This window comes from Amblyraja radiata, chromosome X (genome assembly GCF_010909765.2).
Source record: "Amblyraja radiata isolate CabotCenter1 chromosome X, sAmbRad1.1.pri, whole genome shotgun sequence".
NCBI classification, from domain to species: domain Eukaryota; kingdom Metazoa; phylum Chordata; class Chondrichthyes; order Rajiformes; family Rajidae; genus Amblyraja; species Amblyraja radiata.
In genome coordinates this window covers 1,900,012-1,919,104 of record NC_045999.1, presented here as the reverse complement: position 1 = coordinate 1,919,104, position 19,093 = coordinate 1,900,012, and the positions used below count along the sequence as shown (strand labels likewise).

Genomic DNA, 19,093 nt, shown 5'->3' with positions numbered 1-19,093 from the left:
CTATATATATCTATCTATACATCTCCTCTCTCTTCCCTCTCTCCCTCTCCATATCTATATTTCTCTCCCCCTCCCTCCCACACAATCCTTCCCTCTCCCTTCCCCTCCCCCTCTTCCCCTACCCCTCTCTCTCCCCCACTTCTCGCATGCCCATCAAATCCCTTTGCGTTTAGTACTGAGATACTGAACGTAGTTGAAAGGCGTGAAACCTACTCACGTGCCAGCGAGCGTTGAATGTCCGTGGACTAATATCCTGGGGAGAAGGTAGTTTAAGATCTGGCAGATGTCCAACTCCCAGCTTGGACGAGCTGGGCTTGAAATCAAGACATCTATATGTTCTTTCTCATTCCTTTAAAAGCCCATCATAATTTAAAAGCACCCCTTCATTTTGAATTATGTACATTTGACACTCATAAAACATGTCATAACTAAATCACACAAATGAGAGTGCTCCTACATGCAACACATATTAATTCATCTTAAAATAATAAATCTTTACTCAACCATTTCACTCGGAGAATATTCCCAGACTTGAGTGAACTTGTGCAAAAGTTTGGGTTAGTTTTTTAGTTTGGAGATACAGCTCGGAAACAGGCCCTTCGGCCCACTGAGTCTGTGCCGACCTGCAACACTAACACTATCCTACACACACTAGGGACAATTTACAAATTTACCAAACCAGTTAGCCTGCAAGCCTGTATGTCTTTGGAGTGTGGGAGGAAACCGGAGCTCCCGGAGACAACCCACGTGGTTACGGGGAGAACGTACAAACTCCACACAGACAGCACCTGAGGTCAGGATTGAACTGTGGTCTCTGGCGCAGTGAGGCAGCAACTCTATCGCTGTGCCATCGTGCCACCAATTGGCTTGGTATTGTCACATGTACCGTGACACAGTGGAAATGTTTGCCTGCCGCCTATCAAATCACCCATACGGGTACAATGATCCCATGTACAGGAGTCCGGAGCAGCCCGGTTTAAAATATTTGCAGGTCAGATGGGGAATGTGTGAAAATTCCACATAATAACGAGGTCAGGACCAAACCCAAGGCCCCAGAGCTGTGAGGCAGCAGCACTAACTGATGCACCACCAAGCTTTGAGCTGAAATAATGAAAGGAAGTAAAAACAATATTAACTTGTCTTCCTGAGACCTTCAAATGTGATGATTAGAAAATTACAAACTGTTCAGGCAGCAGAGAAATACGGTGTGGGAAGGAACTGCAGATGCTGGTTATACACCGAGGATAGACACAAAATGCTGGAGTAACTCAGCGGGACAGGCAGCATCACTGGAGAGAAGGGATGGGTGACGTTTCGGGACGAGACCCTTCTTCAGACAAGAGTTGCCAGAAGATGCAGAGGATGAGTGGAATGGTCCAAATAATGAGGAGTTTCAGATTTAGGGTCAGCCTAGAGAAGCGAGACGTGGAGTCATACAATATGGACTCACTCCCCTTCCACTTCCCCTCCCCCCCCCCCCGCCCACCCCCCCCCAACCCAAATCTCTGCACAACCCCAATCCTTTCCACTAATCCCTTTAATCTCATGTATCTTGTTGGAAGATCAATTTCCCTCCTGGGATAAATAAAGTTCTATTGTGTCATGTACATAGTACACGTACATACGCACACCCACGCAGTCGTACACACACGTACACGCACACGTATAGACACTCGCACATACACGCAGTCGTACACACACGTACACACACATATAGACACACGCACATACACGCAGTCGTACACACACGTACACACACGTACACACACGCATTCGTACACACACACGCACACACACGCAGTTGTACACGCACACACACCCACTCGCACACACCCACGCGCACACAAACGTACGCGCGCACACACACACGCACGTACATACACGCACATACACACACACACACCCACACAGCTGAGCATTTCTGACCTTCCCTCGTGTTATTTTTAGATTTCCAGCATCTGCTTTTTCTTCCCCAACAAAGTACTTCAGCAAAAATAACTGGAGTGAAGGAAGATAAAGGTGAAATACGTCAATTTTCTGTCAGGACTTGCGGGCAGCTTTGACCGGATCACGCAAGCCTATTTTTAGTCTTTGTCTATTGACCTCTGATGACGGTTCTGGGTCAACGCAGCGGGAGTGGATTGAGAAAAGGTGAAGTTTGTCACTTTTTGCAGAATACTCTGATAAATCACAGTTTAGTGCTGGTTTGCCAGGTTAAGAGAATTTAGAATTATATCTCTACTAAGATATAGCAAAGCCGAAAGTGGGATTGGATCCCACTTAATCCTCTAACACAGCTTCAATAACCAGGGCCACTGTGCTTCCACAGTATGGTTTATCAGTCGGCAGACAAAGATTTTTCACTCTATGTTGACCAAGGCAGAGCCCATTGCTTGAAAGATAGGCTGTCTGAGGCTGCAGATTAACCTAGCACAGCACTGACTGCAATGAATTCTCTGCCTCAGAAGGCAGTGGAGGCCAATTCTCTGGATGCTTTCAAGAGAGAGCTAGATAGAGCTCTTAAAGATTGTATTGTGTACAGTTTTGGTCTCCTAATTTGAGGAAGGACATCCTTGTGATTGAGGCAGTGCAGCGTAGGTTCACGAGATTGATCCCTGGGATGGCGGGACTGTCATATGAAGAAAGATTGAAAAGACTAGGCTTGTATTCACTGGAGTTTAGAAGGATGAGGGGGATCTTATAGAAACATATAAATTTATAAAAGGACTGGACAAGCTAGATACAGGAAAAATGTTCCCAATGTTGGGCGAGTCCAGAACCAGGGGCCACAGTCTTAGAATAAAGGGGAGGCCATTTAAGCCTGAGGTGAGAAAAAACTTTTTCACCCACAGTTGTGAATTAGTGGAATTCCCTGCCACAGAGGGCAGTGGAGGCCAAGTCACTGGATGGGTTTAAGAGAGTTAGATAGAGCTCTAGGGCTAGTGGAGTCAAGGGATATGGGGAGAAGGCAGGCACAGCTTATTGATTGGGGACGATCAGCCATGATCACAATGAATGGCGGTGCTGGCTCGAAGGGCCGAATGGCCTCCTCCTGCACCTATTTTCTATGTTTCTAAAGATAGCAGAGTCAGGGGATATGGGGAGAAGGCAGGAATGGGGTACTGATTTTGGATGATCAGCCATGATCACAGTGGATGGCAGTGCTGGCTCGAAGGGCCGAATGGCCTACTCCTGCACCTATTTTCTATTGTCTATTGTACTCAAACAACACTTCCCTGAAAAGAAGACAGACACAAAAAGCTGGAGTAACTCAGCGGGACAGGCAGCATCTCTGCGGAGTAGGAATGGGTGACGTTTCGGGTCGAGACCCTTCTCTCCAGAGATGCTGCCTGTCCCGCTGAGTTACTCCAGCATTTTTGTGCGCCTGTCTTCGGTGTAAACCAGCATCTGCAGTTCCTTCCTAACAACATTCTTCTCTAGAGAGGGTGGGTTAAGAAAAGCCAATAAACTCTGACCCTCTCGATGATACCATATAACCATATAACCATATAACAATTACAGCACGGAAACAGGCCATCTCGACCCCTCTAGTCCGTGCCGAACACATAATCTCCCCTAGTCCCATATACCTAGTCCCAGATACGAACATGAACATCAAAAAATACACAGTGACAGGACAAAGCCTTCCTTCCAATGTGACAGATTGCCCAGTAGTTTTCTCCACAATATGAAATCCATCAATAATCCCCGCCGATCACAAGGAACAATGCCACATCTCAAGGCAAACAAAAAATCATTGACAGCTTGAAAAGTGAATGCACAAAAGCTGCACCGACTCTCGGTGATAAATATCCATTAACTCCCCTCAGTCAGTCCACCAGAGCCCAGCCTGTGAATGTGGAGCAGGACAACACACAGCCAACCATGTATGTCATCTCTGGGTGCCCGCTCTACCACCCACCACATGGAGCTGTGTTAGGGCCTGGCAGACATTGACGCCAACAGAGACAACAACCTGGCTGCTCAACACCCGGCTTGAGATCGAACTATCCCTTTGGTTTATGTTTCATTCGCATTCACCTGGACCAAGCCAATTAACCATCACACCAGACAGAACAATTATCCACCTCGTTCTTGGTTCTTGGTCCACCCCGTTTCTTGGTCCTCCAAAATATTCAAAATGGAATTTAAACTGGAGGTGGTGGAGGGAGGAAGGGTTTTTTGGGAAGAAAGAGATACCTTAAATTTAGTTGCATCTGGTTGGGTAACTATAGTTGGGTGGAGATTATTGCATGCTTTAATTGTGCGGGGGAAGAACAAATTGCTGTACACATCTGTCTTGGTAGCTGGTGGCCCTCATTGGTGACCCTCGGACTATCCCTGATCGGACTTTGCTGGCTTTACCTTGCACTAAACGTTATTCCCTAATCATGTATCGATACACTGTAGATGGCTCGATTGTAAACATGTATTGTCTTTCTGCTGACTGGTTAGCACGCAACAAAAGATTTTCACTGTACCTCGGTACACGTAACAGACAATAAACCAAACTTTCACATCCACTCCCTACACACTAAAGGCAATTCCCAGTGGCCAATTAACCTACAAAACTAACTAGGAATAATTGACCTACAGACTCGAAGGGCCTGTCCCACATGGCTGTCATTTGCGCCTCATTTACGCGATATATGTGAAATAGATCGACGCGTTGCAACTCACGGGTGCGTGTGGGTAGCGTGAGACGGGCGCGTGGAGAGGCATGGAGGAGTGTGGAGTTTATTTAGACGAGGAGGAATTTATTTAGTCAGAGGGTGGTGAATCTGTGGAACTCTTTGCCACAGACGGCTGTGGATGCCACAAGTCAGTGGATGTTTTTAAGGCAGAGAAAGAGAAATTCTTGATTAGAACGGGTGTCAAGGGTTATGGGGAGAAGGCAGGAAAATGGGGTTAGGAGGCAGAGATGATTGAATGGCGGAGTGGACTCGATGGGCCGAATGGCTTAATTCTACTCCCATCACTTTTGATCTTATGATCCAATTAATAGGCTCATCCCCAACACTGGATTGGAAGGGATTCGTGGCCCAAGGTATGATGTGACACTGCCACCTACTGTCAATGATCAACACTGCAGCTGTCTTCATGTTTCCTCAGGAAGACAGTGACTGCTCTTTGACAAAACCTCACACATGACCAACATAAAACAACTTCAGCCCACAATGTCTGTGCCGAACACGAAACCCAAACCTACTCTTTTCTGTCTGTGCAAAATCCATACACCTCCATAGACACAGAATGCTGGAGTAACTCAGCGGGGCAGGCAGCATCTCTGGAGAGAAGGAATGGGTGACGTTTTGGGTCGAGACCCTTCTTCACACCAGAAACGTCATCCATTCCTTCTCTCCAGAGATGCTGCCTGTCCCGCCGAGTTACTCCAGCACTGTGTGTCGATCTTCAGTTTAAACCAGCATCCTCCAACCTCATCTACTGTATCCGCTGTTCCAGGTGTCAACTTCTCTACATCGGCGAGACCAAGCGCAGGCTCGGCGATCGTTTCGCCCAACACCTCCGCACAGTCCGCGTCAACCTACCTGATCTCCTGGTGGCCCAGCACTTCAACTACCCGTCCCATTCCCAATCTGACCTTTCTGTCCTGGGCCTCCTCCATTGTCAGAGTGAGGCCCAGCGCAAATTGGAGGAACAGCATCTCATATTTCGCTTGGTCAGCTTACACCCCAGCGGTATGAACATTGACTTCTCTAACTTCAAATAGCCCTTGCTTTCCCTCTCTCTCCATCCCCTCCCCATTCCCAGGTCTCTCACTAGTCTTACTGTCTCTACTTACAGTATTTTCCTTGTCCCACCCTCTCCCCGACACCAGTCTGAAGAAGGGTCTCAGCACGAAACGTCGCCCATTCCTTCTCTCTAGAGATGCTGCCTCACCCGCTGAGTTACTCCAGCATTTTTTTAAAAATCCACTGACTTGGCCTCCACAGCCTTCCGTGGCAATGAATTCCACAGATTCACCACCCTCTGACTAAAGAAATCCCTCCTCATCTTCCTAAAGGAACGCCCTTTAATTCTGAGGCTATGACTCATATTATGAGGCTATGACATATTTAAGAGGGAGTTAGATGTGGCCCTTGTGTCTAAAAGGATCAGGGGGTATGGAGAGAAGGCAGGTACAGGATACTGAGTTGGATGATCAGCCATGATCATATTGAATGGCGGTGCAGGCTCGAAGGGCCGAATGGCCTACTCCTGCACCTATTGTCTATGTTTCTATGACCTATGGTCTAGACTTCCCACTGGTGGAAACATCCTCTCCACATCCACTCTATCCGGTCTTAAGTGATAGGAGCAGTATTAGGCCATTCGGCCCATCGAGTCTACGCCGCCATTCAATCACGGCTGATCTATCTCTCCCTCCTAACCCCATTCTCCTGCCTTCTCCCCACAACCCCTGACACCCGCACTAATCAAGAATCTATCCATCTCTGCCTTAAATATATCCTTTCATTCCATTAGCGAGTTAAAACCAGAGGGAATCCAAATGGAAAGTTTCCGCTGTACGGTTCTATATTCTTCAAACACGTTGCTCTTCCAACTTGCTTTATACGTGTAGTATTTAGTTAATAATTCCCTCTGTACGTTAATAGAACTAAAGGCTGACTTCAGGGATGGGTCTCAGGTGGATATTTCCGCCTTGTTAGAGGCCAGGTTCCTTTGTCTACAGTTTCCCCGTCAGCTTAGCTCACTTAATATTTGGCAAGTCAACGGCATTTAATATCAGCGAGATTACACATAGCCAATAATGGGCACACACACGCCTTTGTCCCACTAAATAACGGGCAAGATGGATGACTGCGGAATGAACTGGAAGGTTCCATCAATCAAACCTTTGGTCTAATGTCAATGTGACAGGGCCCAGGATCCAGTGCATTCCACATCAATCACACAGGAACAATCATGTATTTTAACACCATTTTGCATGTGTGTTTGTAAATACAGATTCAAACAGCCCTCCTTGTACTTACACGGCATTAAGTGTAGCTTTTCAAATCCAATAAGCTTATGAAAATCACGATTTTCACCAGATATTACTCTTGTTTCATTTCAGGTTTCGGTAATGGCATCTGATCTCAGGCGGCAGATAGTGTCATAGAGTGATACAGTGTGGAAACAGGCCCTTCGGCCCATCTTGCCCACACCGGCCAACAATGTCCCAGCTACACTAGTCATAGAGTGATACAGCGTGGAAACAGGCCCTTCGGCCCAACTTGCCCACACCGGCCAACAATGTCCCAGCTACACTAGTCATAGAGTGATACAGTGTGGAAACAGGCCCTTCCTTCGGCCCATCTTGCCCACACCGGCCAACATGTCCCAGCTACACTAGTCATAGAGTGATACAGTGTGGAAACAGGCCCTTCCTTCAGCCCAACTTGCCCACACTGGCCAACATGTCCCAGCTACACTAGTCCCACCGCCTGCGTTTGGTCCATATCCCTCCGAACTTGGCCTATCCATGTACCTGTCTAACTGTTTCTTACATAGAAACATAGAAAATAGGTGCAGGAGTAGGCCATTCGGCCCTTCGAGCCTGCACCGCCATTCGATATGATCATGGCTGATCATCCAACTCAGTATCCCATCCCTGCCTTCTCTCCATACCCCCTGATCCCTTTAGCCACAAGGGCCATTCTTAAACGTTGGGATAGTCCCAGCCTCAACTACCTGCTCTGGCAGCTTGTTCCATACACCCACCACCCTCTGTGTGGGATGTGCATGTTAGTATTGGTGGGTAGAGGAGGAGAGGAGGGTGTTGGGCGTGGCGGTGAGGTGGGACTGACCTGTGATAGTCGCTGCAGCATGGGTCTCCTCCCCCAGTAGCTCGTTCCTCACCGTGCAGCTGTACGAGCTGTTGGGCTCCAGGGTGACTCGCATCACACTGCTCACCTCGAACAGGCCCCGCTCGTTGGCCACCTGCGAGGTGCTGACATTCTCCGTGACGTTGCCCCCCTTCCCGTCAAACCACAGCACCGTTGCCTGCGGGTAGCCCCCCGAGGAATGGCAGGCAATGCTCACCTCATCTCCAGGCTTCAGGTTCTTGTTGGGCTCCAGGTGCAGGTTGGGCTTGGAGTAAGAAGCTGAAAGAAGAGGTAGGGGCATCAGCATGGTGGACCCACACCTGAGGGCTTGTGCCCCATCAACAGAGAGTTAGACTTAGCTCCTGGGGCTAATGGAATCAAGGGATATGGGAAGAAAGCAGGAACAGGGTACTGATTCTGGATGATCAGCCATGATCTTATTGAATGGCGGTGCTGGCTGGGAGGGCCGAATGGCCTACTCCTGCTCCTATTGTCTATGTTTCTTTGTCTAATAAGAAGCTGCAGCTTTGGGTTAATCTAGGATGAATTAATAAATAAGAAAGAGGAGGTTTACGAGAATGATCCCAGGAATGAGCGGGTTAACGTACGATGAGCGTTTGTCGGCACTGGGCCTGTACTCGCTGGAGTTTAGAAGAATGAGGGGGGACCTCATTGAAACGTACAGAATAGTGAAAGGCCTGGATAGAGTGGATGTGGAGAGGATGTGTCCACTAGTGGGAGAGTCTAGGACTAGAGGTCACAGCCTCAGAATTAAAGGACGTTCCTTTAGGAAGATGAGGATGAATTTCTTCAGTCAGAGGGTGGTGAATCTGTGGAATTCTTTGCCACAGAAGGCTGTGGAGGTCAAGTCAGTGGATATTTTTAAGGCAGAGATAGATAGATTATTGATAAGTACGGGTGTCAGGGGTTATGGAGAATGGGGTTAGGAGGGAGAGATAGATCAGCCATGATTGAATGGCGGAGTAGACTTGATGGGCCGAATGGCCAAATTCTGCTCCTGTCACAAACAAACATAAAATGTTGAAGATTGAAGGGAGACTTGATAATAGTATATAAAATAATAAGAGGCGTAGATAAGGTAGACAGCCTGAGCCTTTTCCCCTAGGATGGAATAATCAAATAGGAAGAGAGTGATTACACATTTTTTACACAGAGAGTGATGAATCCCAGGGGTGGTGGTGGAGGCAGATATGATGGCGGCATTTAGGAGGCTTTTGGATTGACACACTTGCAGGGAATGGAGGGAAATGGATCTCAGACAGGCAGATAAAAGATGGTCTTGACATCATGTTCAGCACGGACATTGTGGGCCGAAGGGTAACTTCTTGTGTCATAGAGTCATAGAGTGATACAGAATGGAAACAGTCCCTTTGGCCCAACTGGCCCACACCGACCAACAAGTCCCAGCTACACATTTGCCTGCTCTTGGTCCATATCCCTCCAAACCCGTCCTATCCATGTACCTGTCCAACTGCTTCTTAAACATTGGGATAGTCCCAGCCTCAACTATCTCCTCTGGCAGCTCGTTCCATACACCCACCACCCTTTGTGTGAAAAAGTTACCCTTTAGATTCCTATTAAATCTTTTCCCAATCACCTTGAACCTATGTCCTCTGGTCCTCAATTCCCCTACTCTGGGCAAGAGACTCTGCCCGATCTATTCCTCTCATGATTTTATCCACCTCTATAAGATCCTCCTCATCCTCCTGCGCTCCATGGAATAGAGACCCAAGCCTACTCAACCTCTCCCTATAGCAGCTCACACCCTCTAGTCCTGGCAACACCCTCGTAAAAGCCCTGTCCCACAGTACGAGTTCATTCCAAGAGCTCTCCCGGAGTTTAAAAAAAAATCAAACTCGTGGTAAGCACGGAGAATGAACGTAGCGGGTACGTCGGAGCTCGGGGACGTCTCTTAGCGGCTTGTAACGCTAACGGCAGGTACTCGGGAAGCCTCGCTGACGGCAGGTAAGCACGGGAAGACTCGTGAAGATTTTTCAACATGTTGAAAAATGTCCACGAGAGTTCCCGAGTACCGACGAGTGGCCATTACCGTAAATCTCCGAGTTGGAATCAGGGCAAACTCGGGAGGGAGAGCTCTTGGAATGAACTCGTACCGTGGGACAGGGCTTTAAATCTTTTCTGAAGCCTTTGAAGATTGACAATATCTTTCCTGTATCTTTGTGCTGTGGCGTTCTATGTTCCACGGCAGATTTGGAAGTATGTTTAGGATAGTGTACGGTGGATGTTGTACCTGCGAGTTGGAGCATGATGGGGGCACTGTTGTGGTCTAGGACACGGACGAAGCAGGTGAAGCTGCCTTCATCTTCAATCTTCACATTCCTCAACAGCAGTGAGGCGTTGCCCTTGCTCAGCTGGTCCATGAACAGTGTGGTCCGGTTGACAAAGCTGTCCGCCTGCTCACTCTGCACGTTCCACTGCCGCGAGTAGCTGTGCACCATGGTCTTGGTCTCCGTCAGCTGCCAGATCACACTCACGTCCCCCAGGGTGAAGTTGCCCTCGATGGTGAACGTGCAGTTCAGCGTCACGTCCTCCCCGTAGCGGGCGATCACAGGGTCCATTGGAACCTGGATGTCCAGAGATCCTGCAAGCAATCAAAGAGAATTCATCAGTGAGGGCAGCCAGCAGCACAAAACAGAAACATAGAAAATAGGTGCAGGAGGAGGCCATTCGGCCCTTCGAGCCAGAACCCCCATTCAATATGATCATGGCTGATCATCCACAATCAGTACCCTGTTCCTGCTTTCTCCCCATATCCCTCGATTCCGTTAGCTATCCCAAGAGCTCTCTCTTGAATACATGAAAGTTTTACACGTGGAGACAGGGAGAACACACAAACTCTATACAGATTCTATACTGTCTGTACGGAGTTTGCACGTTCTCCCCATGATCTGCGTGGGCTTTCTCCGAGATCTTCGGTTTCCTCCCACACTCCAAAGACGTGCAGGTTTGTAGGTTAATTGGCTTGGTGTATGTGTAAATTGTCCCTAGTGTGTGTAGGATAGTGTTAATGTGCGGGGATCTCTGGTCCGCACGGACTCGGTGGGCCGAAGGGCCTGTTTCCGCGCTGTATCTCTAAACTGAAGCAAAAAACTCAGCGGGTCAGGCAGCATCTCTGGAGAAAAGGAATGGGTGGTGTTTCGGGTTTGAGACACTTCTGACCAGTCTGAGGAAGGGTCTCGCCCCGAAACGTCACCCACTCCTTCTCTCCAGAGATGCTGCCTGTCCCGCTGAGTTACTCTGGCTTTTTGTGTCCATCTTCGGTGTAAACCAGCGTCTGCAGTTCCTTCCGACACAACCGATCGGTTAACTTGGACTGATCGCACGTGCTTCATCACAGGAGAGTAAAACTAATAAACATCACGCACGGCTTGAGACAGGAGTGAATTATTCCCCCACGGAAGGCAAGGTGTGTACGAGATAGACAGCCGGAAAACTCCAGTGAATCAGCCCTAAGACAACAGCTGGAAAAACATCTGCTGAGGAGAAAGCATTTGATACCTTGAAAGATAAATAGACACAGTTCCCTTCACCGAACAGCAAATGCCATGACACACAAAAACCGTCAGATGCTGGTGTACAAAAAAAAACTCAGAAGTGCTGGAGTAACGCAGCGGGTCAGGCGGTAGTGTAGGAAGGAACTGCAGATGCTGGTTTAAAACGAATGTAGACACAAAATGCTGGAGTAATTCAGCGGGTCAGGCAGCATGTGGGATGCTCCTCTCGAGAGATGCTGTCTGACCCGCTGAGTTACTCCAGCTTTTTCGCTCAGGTAGATAGATGTTGGACAGGGGGGGTGTGGAACAAAACAAGTTAGAAGTGGTTTGCCCCGTAAATGTATAGACAACAGGCTCAATCTGAAGAAGGGTCTCGACCCGAAACGTCACCTATTCCTTCTCTCCAAAGATGCTGCCTGTCCCGCTGAGTTACCCCAGCATTTTGTGTCTATTTTCTGTTTAAACTAGCATCTGCAGTTCCTGGTTACACACACTTGATTAACAAACATGTTAATGATTAAAAAAGGCACAAAGTGCTGGAGTAATTCAGAGAGTCAGTCAGCATCCCTGGGGAGAATATGGATGGGTGATATACTGGGTCAGAACCTTTCTCAAGGGTCACCTATCTGTGTTCTCCAGCGATGCTGCCTGGCCCGCTGAGGTACTCCAGCATGTGGCAGCATGTTTGGCACAGACACTAATAAATGGCAGAGAATGGGCCACTCCGAGAGCTGTCATGGACCAAACTCAATGGACCAAACATCTCCTCCAATAAACAAATGGGAACATGTATGGGTTGTCTGGGCAAGGTGCAGAGTTGGATGGGCCAAATGGCCTTTATCATTGCTCCTGCTACAGTGGAAGATGTGAAAGATTCGCAAACACTCTTCTGCATATTCTGAATCAACTTCACAACTAGTTAAGTGGCACGGTGGCGCAACGGTAGAGTTGCTGCCTCACAGCGCCAGGGTCCCGAGTTCGATCCCGTCCACGGGCGCTGTCTGTACAGAGTTTGTACACTCTCTCCATGACTGCGTGGGCTTTCTCCGAGAGTGGGCCGAAGGGCCTGTTTCTGCACTGTATCTCTAAACTAAACTAAGCTTAGAATGTGAAGGAAGGGTGGAGATGAGATGGATGATGAATGAATGGATACTTTATTTCATACAGGTCCCGGTGAAATTCTTTGTCCGAGGTATGTCAAGAGTCTGAAGAAGGGTCTCGACCCGAAACATCACTCCAGAGATGCTGCCCGTCCCGCTGAGTTACTCCAGCTTTTATGTCTATCTTTGTATATAAACAGTCGCTACATAAAGGGCACCAACAAAGTATCATGCCGGGTCCTTCTTTTTGAAGCCCCCCTCCCCCCCCCTCCTCCTCTCTCATGGTGAATATCAATATGATATTATTTATATGATGTCGATCACGCATTGTATATCATTCTGGTTACATCCTGCCACTTATTACATCTCTTGTCACAGAGCACCTGAGACACGGGTGCTGCCCTCACCTTGGGTGCTGTCTGTGTGGAGTTTGCATGTTCTCCCTGTTTCTTTCAGGAGCTCCAGATTCCTCCCACATCCCAAACCATGCTGTGATGCAGCCCGGTAAAACGCAATGAAGCTGCTGATTTATTCCAGATATCTGCAAGACTTTCGAGTTATTCTAATATTCCTCATTGATGATGATGGTTCCATAAGGCTTCACAAAATAATGAATATGATGAATAAAACAGGCTCACACTCCATGATTAAGTGAAGTTAGAGTCCCAGTTTGTGTGGGATTACTCCATACAGTATATTGCAATCATTAGATAGCTTCCCCTCTGGGCTCCAAGTTCCTGCTTAACTGCAAAGTGCATGGGATTTGAAATAAAAACTGGGGATTAACATTAAAGATTCAGGAGTTCGGGCAGCTTCTGTGGACGGAACATTTGCCAAGGATTTTAGTTTCTGAAGCGTTTGGCAAAAGGTGTGGAAATTAAATCTAGCTGCGTGCAATTCTTTGCGAATGAGTCAAAAGCCATGTTTGACAACAGCACCAATGTCTCTTGACATTTTAGTTTTGGTCAGCGTTTAGTTTATTTTGTAAAAGGACACACAGAGTGCTGGAGTAACTCAGCGGGTCAGGCAGCATCTGTGGAGAACATGGATAGGTGACGTTTCACAGAGTGCTGGAGTAACTCAGCGGGTGCAGCAGCATCTGTGGAGTGAAGGAAATAGGCAACGTTTAGGGACGAAACCCGTAAGGGTTTCGGCCCGAAACGTTGCCTATTTCCAGAAGGATTTCGGCCCGAAACTTTGCCTATTTCCTTAGCTCCGTGGGTCAGGCAGCATCTGTGGAGAACATGGATAGGTGACGTTTCACAGAGTGCTGGAGTAACTCAGCGGGTCAGGCAGCATCTGTGGAGAACATGGATAGGTGACGTTTCACAGAGTGCTGGAGTAACTCTGGGTCCCAACTATGGGTGCTGTCTGTACACTACCGCTGCACCAGCGTGTTATTACATTCACCGCCAGTGTTAACTTAATGGATAGCCTCATCCAACCACTGCAGCACTTGCGACAATCTTTGCAACGCTCCCTGGCCCGTGTCCCAACTGCCAACAAGCCCGTCGCTCTCTACTCAGTCAATAACGCATTAACGTTACTCATCTGGAGCAAGATAAGAGGTCGGACATGGAGCGGTGAGTAACAGTGTGGAGATGATGCAGATAATCCCGGTGCTGTTACAGTTGTGTCTGTTACTCTGGTAATGAGCTGCCAGCGCCGGTGATAGCTACCATTTGTTACAGCAGGTTGGCTGGCAAGGCTGGGAGCAGCACCAGCCTACAAATTGCAAAGTGTCGAACAGAGAGCACCAGGGTGTGAATCAAGCCTCGTGCAAGCACAAAATATTTTCTCTCGTCCGAAGGTCATCCCAGCACCAAGAGAGAGACAACTTTAGGGCGGTCACGGTGGCGCCGCGGTAGAGTCGCTGCCTTACAGCGCTTGCAGCACCGGAGACCCAAGTTCGATCCCGACTACGGGCGCTGTCTGTACGGAGTTTGTACGTTCTCCCCGTGACCTGCGTGGGTTTTCTCCGAGATCTTCGGTTTCCTCCCACACTCCAAAGACGTACAGGTTTGTAGATCCATTGGCTTGGTGTAAGTGTAAATTGTCCGTAGTGTGTGTATAGAGGTTTCCCAACCTGCAGTATATTTACCCCCAGGGGTAACTCTGGATTTGATCATATTTTTTCTCATTGATCAGTGCGGTATCTGTTCATTATTAGTTGTTCATAAATAAGTGAAAATAACATTGTTAAAAACTGAAGCTATGTAAGAAATCAGTAATTAAACTGTCACTCACTGTTATTTGTATACATGCTTCTAATAAAAATACTTTAAAAAAAGAAAATAACATTGATATGTGCTATTAAAGTTGCCTGGGGTAAACGGGATGAGTACGGTTGACAACCCCTGGTGTGTAGGATAGTGTTAATGTGTGGGGATCGCTGGTCGACACAGACTCTGCAGGCCTGTTTCCACACTGTATCTCTAAAACCTAACACTAAAGATACCAGCTTTCCATCTGAGCTACTGATTGCTTTCCATCAGACAAATATTTCTGTCTTTCGATGAATAATAGTAATGTGTTGATTACCAGCTGTGCTGCAGGCCACTATGTGATCACACACACATCCCATCACCTGCTCAAGTGGGTGGTTATTAGAAATATTTTACTGCAAATTAAAGCGAAAGCTGCCATCACCGAGATATCCGCGATTGAAGTTAGATAGAAGAAACCCTAACTCATTCCTTCTCTCTAGAGATGCTGCCTGGTCATAAGCGATAGTAAAATTATCTGGGACGACAGATGGCACAATAGGCTAAGTGTTCGGCTGGCAACCGGAAGGTAGCCGGTTCGAATCCCGCTTGGAGTGCATACTGTCGTTGTGTCCTTGGGCAAGACACTTCACCCACCTTTGCCCGTGTGTGAATGTGTGTGAGTGATTGGTGGTGGTCGGAGGGGCCGTAGGCGCAGATTGGCAGCTACGCTTCCGTCAGTCTGCCCCAGGGCAGCTGTGGCTACAGAAGTAGCTTACCACCACCGAGTGTGACTGAGGAGTGAATGAATAATGCGATGTAAAGCGCCTTGAGTATTAGAAAGGCGCTATATAAATCCCATCCATTATTATTATTATTAAAATTAGGCCATTCAGCCCATCAAGTCTACTCTGCCATTCAATCATGGCTGATCTATCTCTACTCCTAACTCCATTCTCCTGCCTTCTCCCCATAACCTCTGACACACATACTAATCAAGAATCTATCTATCTCTGCCTTCAAAATATCCACTGACTTGGCCTCCACAGCCATCTGTGGCAAAGAATTCCACAGATTCACCACCATCTGACTAAAGAAATTCCTCCTCATCTCCTTCCTAAAAGAACATCCTTTAATTCTGAGGCTGTGACCTCTAGTCCTAGACTCTCCCACTAGTGGAAACATCCTCTCCACATCCACTCTATCCAAGCCTTTCACTATTCTGTACTTTTCAATCAGGCCCCCCCCCCCACTCATTCTTCTAAACTCCAGCGAGTACAGGCCCAGTGCCGACAAACGCTCATCGTAGGTAAACCCTCTGATTCCTGGGATCGTTCTTGTAAACCTCCTCTGGACCCTCTCCAGGGCCAGCACATCCTTCCTCAGATAGGGATGCAGACCATCTTCCGGTACTCATTTGGCACCATTGCCCCACCAGCTATCGCAGGCAAAGCCGCAGCTCAAAGCGTCGCCTATTCATGTTCTCCAGAGATGCTGCCTGACCCGCTGAGTTACTCCAGCACTTTGCCTTTTTTTTAAATAAACCACCATCTGCAGTCCCTAGTGTCTACATATACTTTTCTTGCTTCCTTACAGATCAAAAATTCCAGTGCGTTTTTTAAATGCAATTTCAGCCCCACACAAAAAAAATATTCATAGCCTGTATTTTCTCAACGCTGAGTTTATCTCCTCCCAGGGTTAATTGCGCAGTTCTTCAATGCCAAAGGAGGAGGCAACAGAATGATAGACATCTAAATTAATTTGGAATTTGTTGAACATAGTCATCAGACCAGGCAGCGTCTGTGGAGACAGACATTTGTGTCGTCAATTGAAACCTTAAAGATAGACACAAAATGCTGGAGTAACTGAGCAACACACACTAGGGACAATTTACATGTACACCAAGCCAATTAACTTACAAACTTGCACGTCTTTGGAGTGTGGGAGGAAACCGAAGATCTCGGAGAAACCCTGTGCAGGTCACGGGGAGAACGTACAAACTCCGTACAGACAGCACCCGTAGTTGGGATTGAACCCGGATCTCAAGCGCTGCACGCGCTGTAATGCCCCTGTCCCACTTAGGAAACCTGAACGGAAACCTCTGGAGACTTTGCGCCCCCACCCAAGGTTTCCGTGCGGTTCCCGGAGGTTTTTGTCAGTCTCCCTACCTGCTTCCACTACCTGCCACCTCCGGCAACCACCTGCAACCTCCGGGAACCGCACGGAAACCTTGGGTGGGGCGCAAAGTCTCCAGAGGTTTCCATGGAGGTTTCCTAAGTGGGACAGGGGCATAACGCAGCAACTCTACCACTGCACCACCGTGGGCCCCCTTGACAAGATTTAAGGCCGGTGCGGGACTTGAACCAGTGAACTTCTACCTGAAGAGTACTCCCGTAGAAGTGTCACAAACCTGTGATTGTGGACGGTTCAAATAAGTAATTTAAGAGTTATTTGATTGAGGGGTTTTCGAAATGCCATAAACTAGAGAAGAGAAGGCAGCCTGTATTATTATTACTGCTGCAAGATAGAATTATAGTCTTTCACTCGCTCTTTCACAGGGACTATATTTTACGACAGACAGTCCCTGCAGGACGGTACACATCATTGTTTTAAGACTAAGGTCAGGAAAGCAAAGACACCATGGATTGTGGATATGGAATGTGGCAGTGGTGGTATATTATAGTTGTGGATAACTGGGTCAGACGATGGTAATCACAGCATGGGAACCATCTTTAAAATACATTTCACAAACACTACATCATTCTTGCCTTTGCCAGTGAAAGGGCTGCAGCAGAGGAGCAGATACTGCTGTGTGATCTGTCACCCACACCTCGCTTACATTACCCACTGCAACACACACTCGTTCAACCTGCACCACGATCGAATCTCTCTCTGTCACACTCCTCTCACTCATCTGTGCCCTTGCACACTCGCACACACTCGCACGCCCACGCGCACACACACACACCCTCACAATCCCCCGCGCATTCTCACACGCGTGTGCACATGCGCACACACACACACACACACCCTCTCACATTCCCCCGCGCATGCACACAGGCACACACGCTCCCCCTCACACGCTCTCGTCCAATCTCTTACATACTTGCCTGCGTTCTCACACACACACACACACACACCCACTCGCACACACACACACACCCACTCACACACACACACCACTTGTGTGTTGTTTTTGGTTGTTTGTGCCATGCAAGTACAAGTTTGTAGATCAACAGTTCGACCATTTCCTTAGACTATTAGCTAGGGTGTCATCCCAATCTTCCACCCTACCATACTGTGGTACTTGCATTTTTTTCTTGCACTTCCTCTGTAACTGTAAAGCTATAGTTCTGTAACACTATATTCTGAACTCTAGCTCGTGTGTGTGTGTGTGTGTGTGTGTGTGTGTTGTCTGTATGTGTAGTGTGTGTGTGTGTGTGTGTGTGTGTGTGTGTGTGTGTGTGTGTGTGTGTGTGTGTGTTGTCTGTATGTTTGTCTGTGTGTGTAATGTGTGTGTGTGTGTGTGTGTGTGTGTGTGTGTGTGTGTGTGTGTGTGTGTGTGTGTGTGTGTGTGTGTGTCTGTGCGTGTGTGTTCGCTGCAGATGCTGGTTTGCACTGAAGATAGACACAAAATGCTGGAGTAACTCAGCCGGACAGGCAGCATCTCTGGAGAGAAGGAATGGGTGACGTTTCGGGTCGAGACCCTTCTTCACGCCCTACTTCAGTGTGGTTTGATTAATCTCATGTACAGTATGATTTGAAAGGATAGCACACAAAGTTTTATCACTTTTTCTCAGTTCACCTGGAAACAACAAACCAACATGATCGAGCCAACCTGGTCATGACCAACCTTTTCATGCATGAAGCAAGGAAATCCCAGGAAAGTTTGTTTAGCTAACCCATCGATCGTTTGGAAAGTTGTAAGACGGGGTTGGTTTAGAAAGGAGATGAGGAAGAATTTCTTAAGCCAGAGGGTGGTGAATCTGTGGGATTCATTGCCACAGACGGCTGCGGAGGCCAAATTTGGTATTTTCAAGCGGAGATTGATAGGACTTGATTAGGAAGGGCGTCAAAGATTATGGGGGAAGGCAGGAGAATGGAGTCCTGTGGGAAAATAGATCAGCCATGATTTAATAGCGGAGTTGACTCAATGGGTTGAATGGCCTCATTCTGTTCCTCTGTCTTATGGCAAGCTTGCAAGGGCTATGGGACTATAGTAGATGGGGCATTATGGTCATAGACAATAGACAATAGGTGCAGGAGTAGGCCATTCGAGCCAGCACCGCCATTTAATGTGATCATGGCTGATCATCCCCAATCAGTACCCCGTTCCTGCCTTCTCCCCATATCCCCTGACTCCGCTATTTTTAAGACCCCTATCTAGCTCTCTGTTGAAAGCATCCAGAGAACCTGCCTCCACT

General features: G+C 47.8%; 1 protein-coding gene across 5 annotated transcripts in view; it reads right to left on the bottom strand.

Annotated features, from left to right (window-relative positions):
* Window positions 1-19,093, bottom strand: part of cd276 (CD276 molecule) — a 73,474-nt gene that overhangs the window by 42,177 nt on the left and 12,204 nt on the right. For all 5 annotated transcript variants that reach the window (XM_033014805.1, XM_033014808.1, XM_033014807.1 and 2 more), the window contains exons 3-4: window positions 10,102-10,452; window positions 7,812-8,108 (exon numbers count right to left, since the gene is read on the bottom strand). In XM_033014805.1, the coding sequence (XP_032870696.1) occupies window positions 7,812-8,108; window positions 10,102-10,452 (648 nt within the window). The remainder of the gene's footprint in view (window positions 1-7,811; window positions 8,109-10,101; window positions 10,453-19,093) is intronic.